The sequence below is a fragment of the Callithrix jacchus genome, chromosome 9 (genome assembly GCF_049354715.1).
Source record: "Callithrix jacchus isolate 240 chromosome 9, calJac240_pri, whole genome shotgun sequence".
Lineage (NCBI taxonomy): Eukaryota > Metazoa > Chordata > Mammalia > Primates > Cebidae > Callithrix > Callithrix jacchus.
The window spans coordinates 74,598,211-74,622,927 of NC_133510.1; the positions used below are offsets into that span (position 1 = coordinate 74,598,211).

At 38.8% G+C, this 24,717-nt stretch overlaps 1 protein-coding gene across 1 annotated transcript in view; it reads left to right on the top strand.

The window, feature by feature from the left end:
* The window catches only part of TPH2 (tryptophan hydroxylase 2), a 97,908-nt gene that overhangs the window by 49,058 nt on the left and 24,133 nt on the right, over positions 1 to 24,717 (top strand). Inside the window, exon 8 of the mRNA XM_078336880.1 lies at positions 6,083 to 6,209. Within this exon, the coding sequence (XP_078193006.1) occupies positions 6,083 to 6,209 (127 nt within the window). The remainder of the gene's footprint in view (positions 1 to 6,082; positions 6,210 to 24,717) is intronic.

The following is a 24,717-nucleotide window of genomic DNA, read 5'->3' on the forward strand; positions in this document are numbered from 1 at the left end:
TAAGCTATATCAGTAGGGAGCTTGTGACATACCAAGAGAATTTCCACTGTAGTTTTTCTGTGGTCCCTCTTGGAATGGGGAACTGCTTCTTTTGATGCATCAGGAAAGTTAGTACTTGCTATTTGATTGCCTTTTTATGGAACCAGTTGGTGGCTTTTGCTAAGAGTTATTCTAAGATTATGTCTTATTTACTTTTAAGCTTCAGTTCCTAATATAGCACCTGGTACTTAACAGGCACACAATGAACTAAATTTTAAGGAAGACAACTATAGTATCTGCCAGTCTTAAAAGAATTGTAGTAAACAAGAGAAACATCAGTGGATATCCTTATGATTCCTAAGGGGACAAAGCAAAGAAGATTTTCTCCAGGGCAACATCCAGGTGCCTGGCTTCATAAAAAAAGGCAACTTTGTAGCTATACTGTAATAGGGATATAAGAAGGAGTGATCGTAAGAATCACCTAAAATTTTATCTGGGTCAGATTTTACAGTATGCTATTTTAAATCTAAACCAAAGAAACTGTGTATGGCTCCAAAATGAGCCCTGAGAAAAAGTTGCCTCACTACCAAGTTAATTCCCCTTATCATCTTATGCAGTGAAAGCAAACTAAGTCACCTGTCTGCAACGCATTGCAGTGTATCATCCCAGATTACTTGCCTTTACCCACCAAATGTTGTGTGAAAGCTGAAAAACACACCCTATTTTGGCTCCCAGCTCATCTTCCTGCTTCCTTTTATTAATGCAAAGTCTCCACCTCTCCCACTCATCTCCCTTGCCTTCTCTTCATGATTTAGCTAAAGTGTTGGCTTCTGTGTCATTTAGAGCAAACAAAACCTATAGAAATATGTTTTAAAAGACAGATGCACAGATTTGGGATGGGAAGCAAATGTTGGATGCTCACTCAATGCCTTGTAAAGGCTTTAATTTACAGCAAAAATAAAAAGGAGTTGTTCAACACGCAGTGCGAGGAGTCAGCTTTGGAAACTGATAAGAAAAATGCCAGACTCATTTTGAATTTGAACTTCATGACCAGAACCCTTATTTCTTCATAGCAAAATGATGGCTACTTTCTTGTACTGATTTAAGAATTTCCCCGACACATTTTGCCCAGGCTCCTTTGTGGACCGATTTCTGCAGGCTTTAGAATCCCCCTTGCAGGGCTTATCAGAGAAGATTCCAATTTAGAGCAGCAAAAGTTTAGTGTCTGATATCAGCTCTTGCTTTTTTTTTTTTTTTATTAAAAGGAGACATGATGTTTTACAGTGTTAACAGCTTTGAAAGGTCTTATATTTCCAGTGAACAGAGCACTTTCGTGAAAAGGTTCTGAAAAGTATTATTCAGGCAAAAATGTATCAAAGGGATGGGAGTTAAAAAGAGAAAAGTTTGCTGATGTAGAGATTGGAGGAAGCATGTACTGACAGGTGCAATTATGGCCAAATAATTGAATCTTTTAGGAGAGATCTGATAAGATAAGGCAATAGTTGTGAACTCACATCAGAAACCTGTTCATAATTAGATACTCAGGGGTTTGGCTGTCAATAATACAGCCAAAGTGGGGATCTCAAACTACTTTACATGCAGGACACAGCAGCAGTGGCATTTGCACTTTGTAAAATAGAGTTTAATAGCATAATTTGAGCCCAGCAGACCTTAATTGGTACAGGGGTTAGAGAGAAGACTTTGTGGTCTACATTCTCCCTCAGGCCCACCATAGCCTGGAACCTCTCTCTGCCCCAAAAAGTGAAGGTCAATTCAGCTTCTAAGACCTCTGGTCTCAGAGAATCAAAAAAAAAAAAAAAGGTAAAGTTTTCAAAGTTAATGAATTGCTTTTATTAGTAATGTTAAAAATCTTCGCTCTGGCCGGGCGCGGTGGCTCAAGCCTGTAATCCTAGCACTTTGGGAGGCCGAGGCGGGTGGATCACAAGGCCAAGAGATCGAGACCATCCTGGTCAACATAGTGAAACCCTGTCTCTACTAAAAAAAATAATATATATACAAAAAATTAGCTGGGCATGGTGGCACGTGCCTGTAATCCCAGCTACTCAGGAGGCTGAGGCAGGAGAATTGCCTGAACCCAGGAGGTGGAGGTTGCCGTGAGCCAAGATCACGCCATTGCACTCCAGCCTAGGTAACAAGAGCGAAACTCTGTCTCAAGAAAAAAAAAAAAAGAAAGAAAACTTCGCTCTTTGGTTGAAGAGTTTCCAGGCACTTCAATTTCCTTTGTCTACATGTGCCTTAGCCAAAGACAGTGGGATAGAGAACAATTCAGATTTTATTTCTGAGAATGTTTCACCAAAGACATAAAATATAATAACCTTGTTCCTGGTCTTGAAATATAGGTGCTTAAAGCCTTGACCCAATGACATACTGCATCCACACTTTGTTCAGGAATCTGAAGGACAGTTCTTTCCCAGGGTCTGTGTAGAAACGGAGCTGAGAGGAGGACACAAGCTAGCAAAATACGGCATGGTCATTTCTACTTAGAGCAAAGGATATCTCTAAGGTTCCATTAATAATTCTGCTAGACATCTCGCATCAGGCTTTCATTCTTAATGAAACAATATAACTTACTCTGCTATATTGTATGATTTATTTCTTCCAAATTTATAATTTCTTTTATCCTCTTCAAAGTTAGATTACTTTGTTATTGTAATGCTATTAAAGGTTCTTAAATTGGCTAGTGAGCTATAGGTTTCTGTTAATGACACCTTAACTTAACACTCAGGTGATGGCTCCTTTTTCTACCTTGGAGAACTGACTCCTGAATGTCTTTGGATCTCTAGTATTTTTCTTCCTTTTTCCTAACTGCTAACTTTTCACCTTACCTTTTACCAGTAAGCTTTCAGACTCCATTAGTAGCTAATTAGATGGAAGACTGTCTTTTGCATTGGCCTTCTTCAAGTATTTAACAAATTCAAAAGTAAATTCCATATTGCATCAAGCATCTACCACTACTGTAGCCTTGACCTACCCTATTCTCTTCTTACATTATGAAGCATTTAGCACAGTGCCTGGCTCGTAGTAAGCATTCACTATAATTGTTATTTTAGTTTCTGCTCGCCTTGTTTACTTCAATGAGGTTGCTTGTCATCTTCAGTATTTTCTTGGAGTTTGACCTAGTGACTAATTTAAACTTATTGTTGCCACATCTTCTGCCTGGATCAGTGGGAGCTCTTTAGTATTAACATTATAAGCCACAATGGAGGTTTTCAGATTTTCCATGGTGGGTTGCTTGATCTTAAATCCAATATTGGTGCAGGCAGCATGACCTTTTAAAAAAATTGGTCACAAGAATGAGTCTATAGGGTCCACTCCCAGCTTATAAGTATTGGACTTGTAACTGAATCAAATGCACACAGAGAAGGAATTAGCTACCTCTCTACCTCTCAGTCACCATCTTTCATTCTTCTTCAGTACAATGATGCAATTTTAGTGGAATTAAACTTGAGCAGCTCTACATGATGTAATCACATTCAGTTGTAGTTTTAAGTACTAGTTGCTTGAAGCTTGCTAGGAGAGCTCATCAGTTATGACAGTGGATTTCAGCCCTGGCTGTGTCTTATTGTCATCTGTAGAGAGTTAAAAAAAAAAGCTCAGGTTTATCTCAGGGAATCTGACTGAATTAGTCTCAGGCAGGGCCTAGCCATTCGGTATTTTTAAAAGGCTCCTCAAATGATTTGGAAGGTTGAGAACCATTGAGTTGGAGGAAAAGAGACTTAGGAAATACTGACTACATTTTTACTTGTGCTAACTTGGCTAAACTCTCTTCCTACAACCTAAGCTATGTACACCCCAGCCACTTTCTTACTTATACAATATCTACAAATTGATACAACAGAGAGCAGAAAGAGTGTAACTTTGAAGTTCAAAAAATTTCAGACCTTGTCTCTGAGCTGGGTGCAGTGGCTCATGCCTGTAATCCCAGGACTTTGAGAGGCCGAGGCGGGAGGATCACTTGAGATCAGGAGTTCAAGATCAGCTTGGGCAACATGATGAGAACGCCCCCCCCACCCGCCCCAGTTTCTATGAAAAATTAGCCAGGTGTGGTGGCATGTGCCTTTAGTCCTAACTGAGGGGCTGAGGTGGGACGACCGCTTGAGCCAGGAGGTCCAGGCTGCGATGAGCTGTGATTGCTCCATTGCACTCTAGCCTGGGCAGCAAAGAGGGACCCTGATTAAAAAAAAAATTTATCACTGTCTCTCACTAAAAGTGTGGTAGCCTAGGAAAAGATTCTTAGATTTATGAAATTTTAGCTTCCTCATTTGTTAAATTGGAATAAAAAAGCTCCCCTTATTATTTATATTTATTATTCCTTTATGAAACATTCGGAAATATTCAGTTGCCAATGTGACATGAAAACATTTAGCATAGTACCTAGTACATAGTAGGAGCTCAGCATATTCTCTCTCTCTTCTTTCTTTATTTTTCATTTCTTCATATGTAAAATGATGGGCTTGGATTACATTTAAATACCCCTATACCCTAAAATCCAGTGAAGCTGATTATTTGCCATAAGCAATGTGACTGAAGAATAACCACTTCATATTCCTTTTTATTTTTATTTTATAAACTATTAACTAAGTTCTTCCCAAAGTTAGTTCGGCCTATCCTTTTTTTTTTTTTTAAACAAATTCATTTCAGTTCATGTACAAAAAAGGAAGTTATTGACACAGGTGACATGGGTTTAATTTGGAGTTTTTTTTCAGCATCCTGTCCACTATTCCCAATTGGCTGCCCTTTCAACCTGCTGTCTGTGAAGTAACTGGCCAAGGTTGGGGATTTGGTTTGAGTTGTGGAATAAGATTTTTTGATGGAGTGATTGAGTGATGCTATCTGTTTTGTGTCGGCATCAATCTTGGCCCTTGACCATCATTCATTTGCTTCAACCATGTGGCTGTCCAACATACTTTGTGCTTATAATAATGGTAGCACCTGGTATTTGTATTATAGCGCCTATTTGAAGTAATACATTTCAGAGGAATACAAGTGAAATAAAAAATATCTTTTAATTACTACCTAGATAATTAGTGGGGTTTTTTGGTCAAGAATTAAGAATGTTCCTGCATCTCAGTCCATTCCCAGACAGCCATAGGGGAATTCATTCCATTACAGCTTGGTACTGTGGAACAATTCATTATTCATGGCAATGACTCAGGAAGGCACCTGCCTTGTATTGTGAAAAATATCTGTCTTTCACCCACTTACCTGGCTCCAAATGAAAGCTCAGGCAAATGAGAGAGGTTCCAAGCTTCTGTTATTATTTAGTTCAGGCTAACCAAAGCAGAGAACTGGGAGATTCTTCTAATGTGTTATCACAAGAGAGTTGCTTTTATTAGAGCTATAAATCGTCTACTGGAATAGCTACTTTGATGATGATGACAATAGAATCCTCTTCTGTTACCTGTTGCCTGGCAAAGTGTAACAGGGTTACAGTGCAACTTAAGGGTTAACAGCAAGAGTTTAAAAGTCATGACAAACTGGATTCCAATTCTGCCTTCCCCACTATCTATAGGAAGAAACAGCAAATGTTTTCTATAAAGGGCCAGCTAGTAATTATTTTAGCCTTATGATCTTAGTCATAACCACTCAATTCTGTAGTGTGGTCAAAAGCAGCCACAGACAATACATAAATGAATGGGCATGGCTGCGTTCCAATGAAACTTTATTTACAAAAACAGGCAATGGAACAGAATTGGACCATGGCTGTTGTTTGCCTATCTTTGATCTATAGAATCTTGTGCTAACAAGTTATTTTAATTCTCTAAGATTGTTTTGAGGATAAAAGATATAATGCATGTAATAAAAACACTTACCATGTACTTGGCATATAGTAAGAGCTTGAAAATAATAGTTGCTTTTATTTTATTAAAATATTATATGTCATATATTTTAAGTGCTATTGATTATGAGATGCACTTGGATTTCAGACATATTTGAATGATTAAAAAATCCAAGCACTGATGAAATATAGTAACTAATTAATTATGGTGACAAGGTCATGTTTAGGATTTTAAGTCTTATTCTACCAGTGATGATTTAAATCTTCTTACATAACATGTGTTTGTGATGCCTGTTTTGTCAGAGACACATGCCATGAACTCCTGGGACATGTTCCACTACTTGCGGATCCTAAGTTTGCTCAATTTTCACAAGAAATAGGTCTGGCATCTCTGGGAGCATCAGATGAAGATGTTCAGAAACTAGCCACGGTGAGTTCATTTTCAACTTAAAAACAGTTCTATTTATGTCCATTTGTAAGGTAAAGAAAGCTTTAGGGTTATCGACTATGAATTATAGGTAAATGTTCTAGAGAAAGCGTGGTGAACTTACCTTTTCCTATGTCGTATTCTTTTGAAGCACAGTGAGTTCTCAGCTTATTGACCACCAAAACATTTGCATTTTATTATTCTTGTTCAGGGGTAAGCTAGAGATAAAGGACTAGATAATAAACATAAGGTTTGTGGGTCGTAAGGTCTCTGTCAGGATTACTCAGCTCAGCCACTGTGGTATGAAAGCAGCTCACAGACAACAAATAAGTAAATAAATGAGTGTGGCTGTGTCCCAATAAAACTTTATTTTTAAAAGTTGGTGATGGGCCAGATTCGGCTTGTGTGTTGTGGTTCACTGACTCTCACAGAAATAGTAGCAATAGTAAAAGGCATACATTTATGATAAAGTAGGGGTTGCACCTGAAACTATCTCTGATTATTCTAGATGGTTGTAGTCAGACATAATTTGAGTCAACAAGCAGTAAGACACTTTGGCTCAACAATTATTTTAAGTACAAAACCAGATGTTTGTACATTTAACAGATGTTATACTATCTTCTTAAAACTGAAGTTCTGCAAACAAGCAATATGAGAGAAGAGGTCTAATGTTGGCTGCTACCTTTAGGATGCTGAAGGGCCAGATCTAGCATGCTCATACGCCTTACACTAGTTCCACTTCTAAGGGCCCAGGAAGAGAAAAAGCAGGTTTAGCCAACCTGTTGCCTATAGGGACCAGTCAGCCTAAGTGAGCAAAGCCACCAGGGGATGAAAAATGGGATCTTAAATTGTATGTATTCAGCACAGGTACACAACAGTGGCGTATTGGATATGCAGGAATATTCTTCACTTCCACCCAGAAATACGTTTTTGAAACTTATTTCTTAAAAAAACACAGACCTGGCCAGGAGCAGTGGCTCATGCTTGTAATCCCAGCACTTTGGGAGGCTGAGGTGGGTGTATCACAAGGTCAAGAGATTGAGACCATCCTGGCCAACATGGTGAAACCCCGTCTCTACTAAATATACAAAAATTAGCCAGGCACAGTGGTGTGCGCCTATAGTCCTAGCTACTTGGGAGGCTGAGGCAGAAGATCACTTGAAACTGGGAGGTTAAGGTTGCAGTGAGCTGAGATTGCACCACTGCACTCCAGCCTGGTGACAGAGTGAGACTCTGTCTCAAAAAACAAAAAAATGAGAAAACAGATCTTTCAGTGTGTCTTTTGTTTCCTACTTTTGATAAAGATGAGGAACTGGGAAATATTTCTCAACTAAAAGATAAACAGAAATGCAGAAGCCATCTAAATGACAAGGACCTCTGGGGTTGGTATGGAGATGAATAGGGTATGGCGGGGACTGTGTTGGACGAGGGACAGCATGTCTCTTGTATGGCATGTTCTCAGCTTCTGCTGATTGTTGTCAGTTGGGATGTAGGCCTTTGTGTTGCTAGAGATCTCCTAAATTTTTGAGAGAGACTGGCAATCTAGATTTCTAACTGAAATTTAATGATTTTAAAATTGTTGGCTTATTAAAAAAATCCCACCAGTATGAGCTGAAGAAAATATATTTGTAGACTGAATCTAGACCTTGACTTCCAATTTGTAACTTCTGGTATAAGGATTGTATCTCAGGTGTACTGGCTATCCCTTGTGATGTAATAAATGATCTCAAAGCTTAGTGGCTTAAAGTTTCTATGGTTGGAAATTTAAAAGCAGCTTAGCTGAGTGGTTCTGGCTCAGGGACTCTCAGGAGATTGTAGTCAAGATGCTGTCTGGGCCTGTAATTATTTGGGAATTGGCTTCCAAGATGGCTCACTTGTGGATATTGGCAGGAGGCCTCGGTTCCTCACCCTGTGGGCCTCTCTTTAGGCTATTTATAACATGGCCACTGGCTTCCTCCACAAGTGATGACAGAGAGTGACAGCAAGAAGCTGAAATGTCTTTTGTGACTCGATCAGATCAGATGCTGTTCACATTGGCCATATCCTATTCATAAGAACGAACTCTTTTTGCCCATGTTCAACTGGAGTGGAATTAGTTTTCACCATTTGGAAAAAGGATTGGCCAATTATTTGTGAATGTATTTTAAAACCACCGTATCATGAGTTATTTAGTTCTTAAACCATAGTTCTGGATTTAACCTCCTTGTTTTCGAAACTTTTCTGTGCTTTTCAAATTTACCTTGAAATTTTCTGGCTTCAGTCCCTACCACCTATACTCTTGATCATGGAGCAAGCTCGCCTTGAAATTTTCTGGTTTCACTCCCTACTGCCTATACTCTTGATCACAGAGCAAGATATATTGCTTACTTGTCTGACTTTAAATAGCCGTGAACTGATACTCAGTGGCAGACTGTGTGGAACTGACGTGTGTGTGTGTGTGTGTGCATGCACGTGTGCATGTGAACATGTGCATCCAAATAGAGGAGAAGAAGGAAAAAGGCAGGAGTTTATGGATGTAATTGTAGGTGGATCCTCGTGAGTGCTGTTAATCCTTTTTTAAAAGCAGTGACATGAATACCATTTTATGGTCCTTTATTTTCACAGCCAATCAAATTATGACTAATTAATTCCATCACTGAAATTACATTTATAAGGAATATGACATGGTCCTCCTCACTTTCTGGTAATTTATAGCTTATATCGATAAAAAATATTTTTTGAGAAGATAGTTTGTACTGAATCTCTACAGATGAGAAAAGATAGTCCAGTGGAAAGGAGTGAAAGCGGGAATAGAGGAACAGTTTCAGTCGGAACACTCTGGTTTGGCAGGGCTGTGTTCTTTCATGGGGGCTCTGGGGAATGACCTATTTTGTTGCTTTTTCCACCTTCTTGAGGTTGTCTGCATTCCTTGGCTCATGGCTTTCTTCATTCCTATTTCAAGCCAGCAATGCTGCATCTCTTTGATCTTTTTTCTTTCGTCACCTCTCTCTTTCACTGACCAAGACTGAGGAAGGTCCTTTGCCTCTAAGGGCTTCTATGATTAGATTGGGCCCACCTGGATAATTCATGATAATCTTCCCATCTCAGTATCTATGCCCATCATCAACATCTGCAATGGTAACATAATCACAAGTTCTGGGGATTAGTGCATCAAAATCTTTATGGGATCATTATTCTTTGTTTCTGCATTTTTACTTTAAGGAAAAAAATTATTCTCATACCTTGAAATCTCTTTTACCAGGGCCAGCAAATTTGCAGGATTGGTAAGTTTTCTTTAGGAGCTTATATTCCTTAGGATAATTCCAATATTCTTGGCGTTGGGTTGCTTGAGCTCCAACAGCTAAAAACACTTCCATCTAGTAGAGAACATTAGGCCATTAATCATGTTTCACCATCTCCTCTCTCTCTCTTTCTCTTTTATTGTCCTTTTGCTGAAATGTACCTGCTTTTTTGCAAAAGCCAATTTAAGCTAACAGGTATTCTTTAAGTGACTAAAGGATCCTAGGTACCCTGAGGTAGGGACAGAAAAAAAAAAAGAGCTTGTAGTTTCTTCAAGAAACTCACTGTCTACTACCACAAAATACAAAATACAAAAAACCCAGACTTAGTATTATTTTTTATTTATATACATGAGTAGTTATGTACGAGATATGAATTTAGCTGAATATTCCCCATGTGCGAGTGAGATCTGAATTCAGTGTTGGAGACTGGGATTCAGAATAGGGGCCTGAAGAGAAGGTCTTCTCTGTATAGACAATGGGTAGGAAGGATCAAGTGTCCACCAAGGAGGTCAGCCTACCTGCAGTCCTTTGATGACTTTGACAGTTAAAAAAAAAGTGTGAACTTCCAAAGGACTTAACATAACTGCTTTAAATGCAGTGAAGAATTTGGGATGGAATGGGAGTGGGTGTTTGCCTCACCATGGTTTTGCCTGATTCACTCATTTCTCTTTTCTTGATATTTCCTGAGCTCCCAGCCCAACTCACTCTGACCTTCTGTATCTCATAAGCCTTCCAGTTCTGAATTTTCCCAGTTCTATAGACTGCCCATTTACCTCAAATAGTGTTTTGCAGACCAAAGAGAAATTCGGAAGGATTTTTCTGTATGATGTGGAGAGTATGGAGGAGGATAGCCTCACGCAGTGTGAGGAGGCTAAGGGAGATTGTTCCTGAAATGATACTAAAACTGCTGTTGACTTCAAGAGCCACATCCCATCCATTAGTTAAAAACAAAGTGAATAGAAAACTGCCAGAAGATAGTCTTGAAAGAAAACAAGATTCCAACCAGGCAATTTCAAAGTAAGTCCTAGAATAAATAACCTGTTGGATACCATGCATATTAATGAACCTCAAACCATATACTGAAACTAGAAGGCAAATTTAATGACCCACTTGAAGAAACAAAAAGATTAAGAGCTCAGGTCAGTAAGATAAAAAGGGATAAAAAGTCCAGGGTAAGGGATAGTGGTAGCTAGTGAGGCCAGATGAGAAATAGAGGTATATTGGCTAATTTCCTCAAAGTTGTTCACATTAAGTCTTCTGAAGAAGTAGAGGAAAATGAGCAATGAGATGCACCAAAGGAGAAAAATCTATAGAGAGGACAAATGGAAAGCCATGGAAATCACTATTTATGCAGAACAATGAGACAGGCCATATTACTCTTTGACTCTAGGTGAGATTTATATTATTAATGATGCTGTTTCTATAGTGCCTGTTTTTCTTTGCTTAGTGAATTTAAGCACTTATGAAAAAGAGAGTCATGCCTAGTGAAAGCAGACATATAATAACTTTCTGTGATACACTATCAACAAATCTGTCTAAAGAAGAAAACAAACTCTACTAGGACTGATCGGCACCGCCAAACTCTTTGTCCAAAGCAGTTTTGAACTTCTTGGTCTGATTTTCAGAGGTACCAGACTATATTGCCTATGGCTACTCTGTTTCCTTGCTATATTTCCATAGAATATTTATTTTGATGTTTTAATAATGCTCAGTTTTGAGAATAAAGCTATCTCTGCTGTTTAATGTGGGCAATAATTTCTATGCCCTGAGAACCATTTAAATGAACTCTTTTGTATCTGAAGAAATTGATGACAATGCTTAGAAAATGTATTTCAAATGCATTGTTGTACATGTAAATAATTTGCCCTCTGGTGGGTAATGAATAAGATCACTAGTTTTGGCAGCACTCTTCATACTCATCATAGCCGTCCAAGGTCTGTGTGTGATAGATATGCAAAAATATTCTCAATAAAGGCTGCTTAGAGTGTAGTTATAATTTTGAGACCAACTATTTACCACTGTAGTGCTAGTGGAATTGAATTTAATAGATTAACATGTATGTTAGCAGTTGTAAACTTAAATGCTACTTCAGTGGCCAACTAGGTAGCACACATGTGTAAAACAGACGGTTATAAGATAATAAGGAGTATTAGAGCATGTGGACAACTGGAGAATATATATTATGCTAAAGGGCTTCAAATTTAAAAACTAAAACAAGACAAAATGTTCTTCAGTTGCAAGTGCTATCTGCAAGCTGAAACAGAGCTTCATGGCTCAGTTCTCTGTCCTTGTATTTAAAGTTATATTCTACCTTTAGACTATACCATCCTTGAGGGACAAGCCCATGCTAGATTCATCTTTATATCACATTCTACATTCTCAATTACTGTTTTCTGGACAGCACAATATTTTTCCTAAGAAAAGACAGCTATTACAGTGTTCAGTAGAGATAAGTATCTTATTGCTGTTGAGAGGTGCTGGTTTTGAGTTACAACTTTAAACAGTTACAAACATGACTCTCATGCATATGCACTGAACATGTGTCAAAGATTTATTTAACACCCATTAACAAGGGAAAAGCAGGATGGTAAATCTAGTTCAAAGAAGAATTTGAGAGACTGAGAATATAGTCACTGAAAGAAAGAATACTGAAATAAGATGCAAAATGGTTTATGCTCTCCAGGGTAATAAAACTATAACCTTGAGGTTATCTTTTCTACCAGGCAGAAATTATTTGCATGTCTGGTGGACAAAAATAATTTGCAATTTATCAATCTTCACAAATTAGCATTGAACTTTACAGTGTGTGGACCCTAATCAATAAATAGAAAGTCAGACAAAGATTATATCCCCTAGATCAGTGCTTCTCAAACTGTGATGTATACAGAGTAACCTGGGGATCGTGTTAAAATGCTGATTCTGACAGAGTAAGTCTGGAGTGAGGCCTGAGACTTGGCATTCCTGACAGATCCCACATGATGCTGATGCTGAAGATTCAAGGACCACACTTGCTAGTAGAAGAGGTGGGTGACATTTTAGACATGCGGATCCCTTAGACAATACTAGAGTATGTCTTTCAAAAGGCACTTAGTAATCTTTTATCCTTATTTCCGTATTTTTCCTGCTTTTCTAACAACTGGATGAACAGGATATCACCAGATAAATATTGTATGAGATGAGTATATTTATGACTTACTCAAGCCCTGAAATGGACTTTTGCATCTATGAGAGCCATGTCATTGCTTCTGTTTTGTGTCTCTGCTTTCACCATCTTCTATCTGTTGTTTTCTCATTTGACTTACATTACTTATTTTTATACAAATATGCAAACAGAAATTTACTGATCAGATGAATTTAGGAACTAGTCCCTGAAATATATTGATTTCCCTTCCCCCAAATGTTAGAAAATGTAAAAGGACATCTTTCTTCAAACAGTACATCCCATCCTATGATGCAGATGGCTTCAATTCAGTCTATTCATTTCTCATATCATAAAAGCATTTGAAACAGACAAAGCTGTGCATCATCTGTAGGGAAAAGCAATCAGTATGAATATACCACAGATGTTTCCAAAGCAGAATAAATCGGCCTCTGGCCCAGTTGGAATTTTTCCTCCGCAAGAGTTTTAGGTCATCCATTCAGTTCTGTCAACCCTGAAACATGTTTACCTTCACTTTCTGATTGAAGGATTTCTGTTACTGTGTCTCAGTAATGCTGATGAGAGAAGAGTCTTGGCCAAGGGTAATGAAGGAATAAGGAGTCTTTCTCAGAACCAGTTCCTGAAATCCTAGTCTTATGAAATGGTATTATAAGTTCTGTAAAAGGAGGGATTCATAGGCAAATATATTTGGAAAACACTGGCTTAAATAAACAACTGTGTGTGTGTGTGTGTGTGTGTGTGTGTGTTTGAGATGGAGTTTCTCTCTTTTTGCTCAGGCTGGAGTGCAATGGCATCGTTCAGCTCACTGCAACCTCCACCTTCTGGGTTTAAGTGATTCTCCTGCCTCAGCCTCCCAAGTATCTGGGATTACAGGCATGCACCACCATGCCCAGCTAATTTTTGTATTTTTAGAAGAGACAGGTTTTTACCTTGTTCAGCAGGCTAGTCTCAAACTCCTGACCTCTGGTGATCCACCTACCTTGGCCTCCCAAAGTGCTGGGATTACAAACTTCTTAGAACCTTTAATAACATAATATGTGGAGTGAATCTCCAAAAGTGGTAAAACGTTATTTTTCTAAACTTACCATATCTCCTCCATTTGAAGGTGCCATTGGTTATAAAACATATTCTTAATTTGATAGTGACTTTTCTTTGGAAAGAAATAGATTCAGCTAGCAAAATTTTTGATATTATAAAATGAAGCTCCATTTTGGAAATATTAAAGTATTAAAAAAGTGAACTTAAGAATTGTTTGTCAAAGAATAAAGTTTTAGATAGATAGAAGAAATAGGTTTTGAGGTTTATTGAATGGAAGGGTAACTGAAGTCAATAATAATGTACATTTTAGAATAACAAAGACAGTAACTTTCAGATGTCTCACCATAAAAATAATAGATAGATGAGATGATGGACATGTTAATTAACTTGATTTAGTCATGCCATGTCATGTACAAATATCAAAACATCACATCGCATCCCACAAATACATACAACCATGATTTTTCAATCAAAAATAATATTAGAACAGATAACTGGCATGCAAAGAGGGACTGGCTGTTTGTACTCCCAGCTGAGAAAGAAAGGGTGACCAGTGCGTATAGTTATTATAAGCAGAACCATGGATTTCACTAGATAAGCGAGGGGGAAAGAGACAGAGACAGAGAGAGACAGAAGGGGGATGAAAAAGAGACAGAGAGAGACACAAAGCAAATGAGAATAGACTGAAATAGTAAATTAGAAATTGGTTCTTCATCTGGCCAGGACAAGGGTGGAAGTGGCTACATCTGAACTCTGATAATGGCAAGGCTAGAACCCTAAACATTTAGATACTGATTGCTATGGAGTGCACTTGACAAGTAATACAAATCTTTGTACAAAATACAAAACACAAAAAGAAAGAAAATACATTATGTCATCACAGTGGTCTCTTTTAATGAAATGGATGTTAGCATCCCAGGCTTTTAATATTCCAAGAAACACATTTTAGGAGCTATAAATCTGGAATGTTTTCTGAAAGGGTGAAATTCATTGTGAACATGACCAGACCATCAGCTTTCTTTTTTTTTTTTGCAGGAAAGAAGTGTCAGGAAATTAATAATACAGGGTTCTGTTTGTACTTCCTTGATTAAAACAATTTATTTTTTTCAAGTAAAAGAATTTGCATTGATTGGGGCTTTTGATGGTCATGAATCAAGTGTATTTGAATTTTCAGGTATTACCAGTATTTTCTCATGCTGAGAGTGGTAATGAAATGCACAGTCAGTCTTAAACTAATAATAACCACAATTTATATTAGAAGTGTAATTATATAGGTAACCTTAGTTTATAAATTGCTAATTAATATTTTCCCACCTGCTGAGGATATTATCTTGTTTCCTGGTCCCTCTTGTCTTTGCCTGCCTGGCTAGGGATGGGGAATCTTTGGATGTTAAAAGACTTAGGCACAGCTGTAGTTCTTTCTGAACATGGATGACATTAAAAATGACCACTTTAGTATCTCTACAGAAAGCTTGAAATAAGCCTCAGGCTTATTTATTCCATGTAGAGTCTTTGAACTAGTTCAGCTGTTTGGATCATTTGATACAAAGCTGACAAAGGGCTGGGAGGAATGTGCTTTTATACATTCTTAATTGAGATGTTTGTGTGGATGCTTAGTTTGTGTGTTATTTCTAAGAGTAACAATTAAAAGTTAATAATATCTATTCCAAGTCATTAATTTCACTTTTATGTCTGCTGTGCATATAGAAAAGTAGTAGATCTTGCAAGAAACACTCTAATTCTTTAACTAGTCACTTAGACCTTAACTTCTGTCCTTTTCCACTGTTTTCACCACTACCTTTTCTTGGTCTTTTTCTACATGGGTGCTCTGAGGCCACACTGCCTGCTAATTCTCTTCTGAGAACTTTGGTATTGTATACCAGGATGCTTCATTCTATCCGTATGTGCATGTTTTCCTTATGATATTTGTTGTTGCCATTATGAAGTGTTTGCCATCTATTTGTGTTATGATGATAACACCAAAGTTGTCTGAAATTAGAAAAACAAACAAGAACTCTGCATTGCTCACTATGTTCAGAAACAAATACATTTGCGATCTGGAATAGTTATATATTTTTGCAACTCAAATCTTTCTTTGTTATTTATAACTGTATTCTAGGGCTCTCAGAGAGCCACCACATAACTGCAGATGAGAAACAAAGTAACACAATCCTATTTTAGATATTTGGAAACTCATAATGATAGAACTACCTTGGTAACTCTTCATTCTCTGCTGAGTTGGGTGCTGAACCCACTGTGCTCTGTATATACTTCATTTTATCCATGCAGTAGCATCATCGTCAACAGCGGGATCTCTCAGCACTTATCTGAGCTTGATGAAGATACTATGTGGGATGTTTGATGTGCGGTATGTGGTGTGGTGCCATGTGATGAAAAGAATCTGAACTTGAAGTTAGCATAGCTGGGTTTGAGTGTCAGATTTGTTACTTCCTAACCTTGTGCTCAGCTTAGGCACAAAGAAACAAATTTTATTACCTCTTTTGTCTCAAATGTCATCTTTTAAATGAAGATGTTCTTCTATCACCCAATTTTGAATAAGGAGCAAAGGAGATGGCATACTTTAGTGATGTATGTATGATATTATCTACATCATAGCCAGGTCTGGTAATACTTCATCTCACCATTATCTAAAAAATTCTAACTGCACCAAAGGAGGTGTATTGTTGGATATTTTAAGCCCCTCAATTCTCTAGTTCTTTCCATAATTCAAAAGTCCCGACATTGAGGCCTTCTTACTTTTTCTTCTCAAAGGAAGCTAGAAAACATTCATCAAGCACAGAAGATTTCTGCAGTCATTTTAATTTCCATAAAGATGTACAAAAGAAAGAGTTTTCTGGTTTAACTACAATGGAGTAGGCTCTCAAAATCTTAGACTTGTATTAACAAATATCTGTGGTGTAATTCCATTTCCAGCAAAAGCAGAAAGAAGATGGTTGAGATTTTTTATGAGCTAGAATAGCAGAGGTAATGTTATATTAAACTATAGGAATTTAATTACCCTATTCCACAAATGTAGTTTTCAAATAAAGGAGTCAAAAGGATTTCTAAAACTATTCTTCCGAACTGTTATAAAAACCCAGAATACATTTAGTAGATGTAAAATGTATTACTGTACATTATGAGCCACCACAATGAATGGTATCACAATAAGAAACATGACATGAGATTGAACACGGAGTGATTAGAAATCTCTTTGCTCTCTTCTTAGAAATATTGCAGTTTGCTTAAGGTTTTATATGCTTGTCATCAAAAGGACGGGCATTTCTGAACTCTTTCTAATGGGTGAAGTTTGCACTGGGGAAAGGTCTCCCAGGAAATGGAAATGCTGCCATTTGAGGGCTTAAATCCAGACTAGGGGTAAGTAAGAACTGATGTTAGGTTCGGTAGGAATAAATCACCTTGTGAGGGGGTTGCTTATCATTCTTTTCAGGATCTGAAAGTCTGTCCTTTAGAATGTCCATAAAAAAAAAATCAACTCTTCAGCAACAAAGAGAAAGCTGATGCAGGGTGACTCAGGGAATTCTTTCCTGAGAGGGCTTACGTCTTTACAAAAACCTTTTATTCTCCTTCTTATTAAAAAGGTAACATATATTTATTGTAGAAAAATTTTAAAACATAAATAAGGAAGGAAATTAAAGACCATTTGTACTATCACAGTGGCAATAAACCCTCTTAACATTTTGGTATGTAGTCTTCTAGATTTTCTGAAAAGTCATTTTGCCAAGTCAAATAAGAACTTACTAAAAGAAAGTTCTGGCTTTGGAGAAAGGAGGGGTGCATCCATTTGGCAAAGACTTGTGCTGTCAGGAGGGTCTTTATCTTTTATAGCTGCAGAAGAAAGAATAAATAGGGTACATTCTAGAAATATGGGGTTTGCGACTTTCACTCAACTAAGTTGCAAAGTCTTTTACAAACATTAGCTGTGGCTAATGAGTTTCGTTTGCTTTTCCTTCTTTGTTTTGAGAACAATTGAGCAGATACCACTTTTTAATTAAAGAATTGTTTTCCATACGTGTTTCCTCAATCTTCACATTTTCCTTTAGTTTTGTCCCCATTAGTGAGAGCTACGTTCATCCAGTCTAATCAATATCTCATTGTTCTTATTTTGAGTTTAGATCATAAACATACATCTGCCAGTAGCAAAAGTATTCTAAAGCTCCCCCACTGCACTCGGTCCCAGACACTCATATTGTAGGATGTAAAAGGGAAACTGGAATCCATAAAATCGAGTAAACTCTACTGTAGATGACACTATGCGGTTTTGCTGAGCTGTGCACCATAGGGACCTGCTGGTGAGGCAGTATAGTGTAGCATAGCATAGCATAGCATAGCATAGCATAGCATAGCATAGCATAGCATAGCATAGCATAGCATAGCATGCTGGGTAATTAAGAATGCAGGTTTGGGGATTAACTTACCTGGGTTTATACCCAGGCTCTGTCACTTACTGGCTGGATGAGGCTAAAGAGAAGATTATTCATAACACTTGTTAAAGAATGGCAAGGAAGACTGCATGCAGGACTATCATGATAGGTGAGGAAACCACTGCAATGGGATTGTGAAGTAGGGGAGGGAGATTGGGTTCAACTCCTAATACAACAAAGAAAAATGAGAATTTGTAGCCAAGGAGCAGGGTTGGGGAGGTGGTGCTCAGTGGATGGAGAGTGACTAAGAGGATCACGAGGTCAGGAGATTGAGATCATCTGGCCAACATGGTGAAACCCCATCTCTACTAAAAAATTAGCTGGGTGTGGTGGCACACTCCTGTAGTCCCAGCTCTTTGGGAGGCTGAGGCAGGAAAATTGCTTGAACCCAGAAGGCGGAGGTTGCAGTGAGCTGAGATTGTGCCACTGCACTCCAGCCTGGCACCTGGCAACAGAGAGAGACTCTGTCTCAAAAACAACAACAACAACAACAACAACAACAACAACCTAAGAGGCAGCCTCAGGGCCAAGGAGGGAATCTGGCTAAACTGACCTTACAGGACTCTTGTAGAAGGCAGGCCAGGATGATTCAGACACCATCTGGGGAAAGGTAGGCGATGAGGAATCTGATCAGATACTGAGGGTGATCAAATATCAAGTGCGATTCCAATCAGATATTGAGGGTGATCAGATGTCAAGGGTGAGGGATTCTGGCTAAATTAAACAATTTAGCAGGATTCTTGCTAACATTGGACAATGCAGACATGAGCACGGAAGCACCAAAGTCAAGGTGTTGCTGGAAAAATAGCTCAGAGGAACCTGATTGGAGTTTGGTTAAGATGAATATCTTTGTCAGTAACCTTGGACAAGTTACTTAACCTTTCTGTGCCCCGGTTTTGTCATCTTTAAAATGCAGTGAATGATACTATCCAATCTTGTAGAGCTGTTGTAAGAATTGACGAGATAATGCATTGTGAAGCTGCTTAGCGCAGTGCTAAGTGTTCAAAAAATGCCAGCTAGCATGTTTCACATGACTGTACTCTCAGACTTCTAGGTGGCCATCTCAGAAAGCACTCATGTCCAGGAAAGGCCCCTGGAGAGTTTCTTACTTTTCCCTGCGACCTTGGGCAATTCTTTAATTTTCAACAACTCAGGTTTTCCCTTCTGAAGTGCCGACTATGCAGTTTATATTACCAAATGCTTTCAGATGGAGATAGCATACTACTTTGCAATGTAAAGTGTTTTAACCATAAATAATAGAGGTAAGGCCTCCCCTTAGAGATGTCAACCTTCTCCTTGGAGACGGAGGAGGCTTCCCCTGAGTTAATAGCACACCTCCCCTGAGCATAGAGAAAGGCAAGTCACAGGAAACAGCTTGGGGAAAGCAAATGAGAAAATACTGTTTGTACCAATGAATTCCTGACTAAACTTCTTAAGCAGATTAGGAGTGATGCTGTTCATAAATACATGCGGCCCTCCCCGAATAACTAAATAAAGCAATAAATTTGGGGTTTCAGATCTTGGCTGCTCCTCCTTATGAGTTCAAGCTTCTGAGAACTCCAGCCAGGTGTTTGCAGTTTGGCTGTAAGATGGCTTCATTAACATAAAAGTATGCAAAGAAGCTATTGGAAGAGTTCCAAAAGATATTGCTTGCTCTAGTTTTGATGCATTTTGGATATGTCTTCATGTTTGTACACAGCGGTTCTATGTTGGTGTCTAACTAGCAAGGTTTAAAAGTTCTCTAATAAAACAAGAGGAGGTACATTAAAATGACATACTTTAGAAATGTTTAATTGTTTACCTCTCATGAAAACCTTTTTTTTTGGCTGTTCACTTTTTCCTCTTTCAAATCTAATTAAGAAGCCTTGGTTTTTCCAAGAAAAACACCAAGGCTGTAATGGGCAAGATAAAGGCGATGGGTTTTGCTTCTTTACAAAGGTGTTCTAGCAAAGGCATACTCTTATTGTATTCCTACTAAACATCTTTTCCACAGTTCTGATAGAATCAGTTATGTTCCATTAATTTACTCTTTAAGTAATATTTACTGAGCAACTAACTACTATGCATCAGGACTTAGGAATTCAATTGTGAAACAACTAGTATACTTTTTGAGAGCTTACAGTCTACCGAGGGATATAGATAAGTCAACAGGGACTTTATAGCTTGTGAAGGCAAACATAAAAGAAGAGGGGCACTGATGTCAAATTCAGGGAGCAGGATGGTGGATGAAAGGTGGCTTCCTGAGGGGAGGCTTTCTCAGCAGTCAAATTGGTCATTTTTAATTTGCTGTTGCATATGCTTACTGATAGATGTTAATACTTCAGGAAACGTTTGCATCTCAATGGCCTATCGTTATGCTGGAAAACTCCTTAGATTGAGAGTCAGAAACTGTTGACCTGTAATTAAGCCTATGCTTGCCTAACCAGAATGTAATTTCTTTGCCGAATCAGAGCCCTGAGATGGGATGAATCACCACACAGATAACCGCGTTCTTTATTGGCCCAGAGCAGAAAATCTTCTCCTAAGTTACAGCTCTTACATTTAGTTAGCATCCAACATGTGTTCATTCATGTAAGTCTCACAATGGCACTTCAAGGGAGGCAGGAATCATATTATCTCTTAACACAGTCCTGATATTCATTCACATGATGCTGCACACACAATTGGTGCTGAATACAATTTTGGTGAGGAAAGAATTCCCCATTTTATAGGTGAATAAAGGGAGGCTCGAACAAGTTAAATAGCATGTATAAGACCATATAGCAGAATAATGGCAGGGGCTGAGCCGTTAGTTTTCTAAATCCTGGTCCAGTCTAGCAAACCACTTTTCAGGAGTTTAGGGTGTTAGGGTAAGTTGTGACCAAGTTAGACAGCAGAGGTACTTGTTCAACAACCTGGAGAGGCAATTTGCTGTTACAAAGTGTTACAAAAATTTCAGGCCCTTCAAATCATGCTATCCTCTGAAAAAGGGATTACAAAGCAGCATCTTCTGGTCTGGCTAATATCTGAGGAGCATGTGTGTGTGTGTGTGTGTGTGTGTGTGCATGCGTATTTGCCTGTATCTTGCTTGCAATGTAAAAAAATTCCCTACATGTACATGTCAGAGACTATCAAATGACATCCAGATTCCTAGCTTCTCTCAGAAACAAAGATGAAAACAATACCAGCTTCTCTGGCAGTCAGATTGCTTTATACCAGGGGCCAATTGCCCACGGTTGAGTTACCGTTGAACCCTTAGATGGGGTTCATGATCCTCCACTGGGAAGTGGAGCTTCATCTTCAATCACCTGCCTGTCCTGCCTCTACTGATTGATTAGGGGGAAGCAAAAGAGAAGAAAGGGACTGTCATTCTAAGCAGCAGCAAACTCACCAGCTCTCTTAGGAGCCAGAGCTGGAGAGTAGGTTGGCAAAATAACTTGTTATGAGACCCCAGAAGTATTTCAAGTCATCATCTTTTACCATCTCATAAATTTTCACTATCTTTTACCAAATTAATTTTGTTTCCATCAAATAATGCAAACATAAGTAGAATGCTGGAAAGTAATATTACATAGTATTTTGTTTTGTGCTTTGTAATATGGCTTTTTAATAGAGACACAGCATGTTGTATTTCTAACCTAGCCTCATTGATTGTAATCTCAGCTCTCTTGAGCAGTGCTAATTGGAGTGCTGTTTCCAACCTGTGAGACTAAGAGGACTGTCTTCCTTTTGTGACTTGTTTATAGTATGTGCTCTTCACTGGCTTCCAACAGGCCTGTATTAGGTTTCTTAGGACATTCAGAAGTCACAAAGAAAATGAAGGTACCTACCTCAGGGCAGGCCATGGCAGGATGGCTGCAGGAAAGCTAGACAGACCCTTGTCTTTTCTGGCACACACCAAACTCAACTGTCAAGAACATGATGTAAACATCGATTCTGGGGTCATGCAATATTGAGCCACTCCAGGGACAGAAGGAAGTCAGTGTGGTATGGGATAAACAGCATAAACGTTGAGGTTTAGACACACCTGGTTCCAATCTACCTCCATGGCCTTTGAATTTGCAGAAGTAACTCAAGCTACATCTCAGTTTCCTCATCTGTGAAATGGGGGATTTAGCACTGGCAAATAATAAAACTTTGATAAGAAGTAGTTATTTTATTTTCTTCATTTTACAGACAGGAAGCCTAAAACTCAGAATTATTAGATAATTTCTCCAAGGTCAAGTAAATGGCAGAGCATGCCCTTGAACCTTGGTCTCTCACTCCAAAGTCAATGCTCAAACTACCACATTATATCACTTTCCTAGTGTCTGCCTCACAGGATTGTTGTGAATATGTTGTAAAGTGCTTAACACTGTGTCTGGTGGAGTGCAGGCTTCAGTAACCGGCAGTGATTATTATCAGTGATAGGTGAATTCAACTGAGTTTAAATTCCTTCCAGAGGTTCAATTACCAATAGACCCTCAATATGACAGGGACCCCAGTCCACAGGTATATCTTTTCAGCCCCATTTACACATATAAATTCTTGGTGTTAACTCTGAGCATGAGAGATGATGATGGTAGTGGTGAAGGTTAGTGACTAGAAAAGAAACATGACTTCATTAATAAAAACTTAAAATAGAAGACTGCTCAGTGCAATGGAGTGGCAAGAATGACTCTTCCTGCCAACCATATCTTTCTTGTCAGTTTTTAGACATATAATCATCTTCCAGGATTCTCTGCCTTGCCTGGAAAGAAATAGGTGGGAAAATGCAAGCTCTTTAGACCAAATGTCTAGGAGTGTGTTGCTTTTAGTAATGCAGGAATAAAAATAAAATGACCCTCTAAAAGGCAGTGGTGACTACCCACAGCTCACATGGGAGTCCGTAAAAACCTCATTTTTCATACTAGCATTCGAGAGCTGACCTTTAAAATCACCACATCTGGGAAGAATGTGTGATTTGATGCAGAACATTTTAGGGCATGCCAAAGGATGAATGGCTGAGAATGTGCTCATCAGTTTTCTTCTTTTTCAAGGAGCTCAGAATTGCTTAGACTATAAAAGTCAGTTCCTGAGCACTGCCAAAGCTATAGCATTTGCTTAAGCAGGTCTTCTGTGCAAAGTAGATTAAGCACATAAATAAATGGAATGCTGATCCATGCACCTGATATGAAAATGATGTGTACCTGTGTGTGTGTGTGTCTGTGTCCTCACAGTGAAGTTTAGCTATTTCAAGGTAGCTAGTTATGTAAGTTCAGCAAAGGATCATTTGGAAAAAGATGGAATTGCTTTACAAGGAGAGCCAAACTCTGTCAATTGCTTTGTTATGGAGATGTTGCACTGAGGCTCATGCACTATTTCTAAGGTCCAATGAGTGAGACTGCTGAAGATATAACTAGCTTTTGATTTGTGAAACTCAAAATACCTGCAGGTCTGGAAAGAATAAAAGAAGCCTGTTTGTATTTGTAGAACCCAGTTTTAAAGAGCCATGTAATTTTGTGGAAAACAGAATTGGATGGATGGACATTTCACAGATTCATCTCCAAGAAAAAATAGCATCTATCTGATCTTGTGTTTCATCATCTGCTAAATGAAGCTCTGGGCAGTGATGCTGATAGAAATTCCTCATAGCTGCTAATTCTGAATGGGCTGGGCTTTGAGGCACTTTGGAACTTGAATCTGTCACAAACTCCTCTATACTCTAGCATTTTCCCTGGCTAGTCTCCAGTTGGCTACAACCTTCAAAAGCAGCAAACTGAAAAACTTTCCCCTGGACAATTTTGGATGAGATTTCAGATGTCAGAATCAATGGGTCTTCAGCACTGCTGCTTGTAATGAGGGAGACCAGAAACCACTTAACCACAAAACTGCTGTTGAGCTTCTATAGGAGCTACCTGCCAATCAACCTTCATCCATACTCCAGAAGGCTTGTGGTGTCTTAGGGCCTGACTGTGGCAAGGAGGCCGGTTCCACCCTCCCTCACTGACTTGGGGGCCACTGGCTGTTGTTTAAAGCGGGTAGAGAGAGAGATCAAAGAACAGATCTATTTCTGAACCTACAAGTGAAAACCACTCTGATGGCTACTGTAGACTTTTACAAAGTCTGTGATACTGGAAAATTGGCTGAGGTTAGTAATGACTCCCTCAGAAGGCTGGCATTGACTGTTGGCATGGCTTGTAGGGCAACTTTTCTTGCTTATCTATTTCCTCCTCCCTCTCTTCCTTCCTTCCTACCTTAACTATTTGCTGAGTACCTTCTGCATGTCAGGCAGGATGATAGAGACCAGGAATTCAACAACAACATCAACAACACCAATACTAATAACAACAACAAAAGTCAGACCCTGCTCCTGATTCCAGGAAGCTCAGGGTCTGGTGGAGAGGACAGGCAGGAAGCCTGGTAGTTTCTGTGTGGATTCACATGCACTACCTTGGGGATGGGATGAGGGCCACTTAACCTGGCAGGTGGGCACAAATCAGACAAAGGGGCAATGACAAGAGCATTTCAGAGAACACAGTGTGAAAAGGCCCAGGTGGAATCTGCAGAGAGCAGGGTCAGTCTGTGCAATGGCCACTAGTTCCCTGTGGGGTGGACAATTGGGAGGAAGAGGGTTGAGTGATAATACT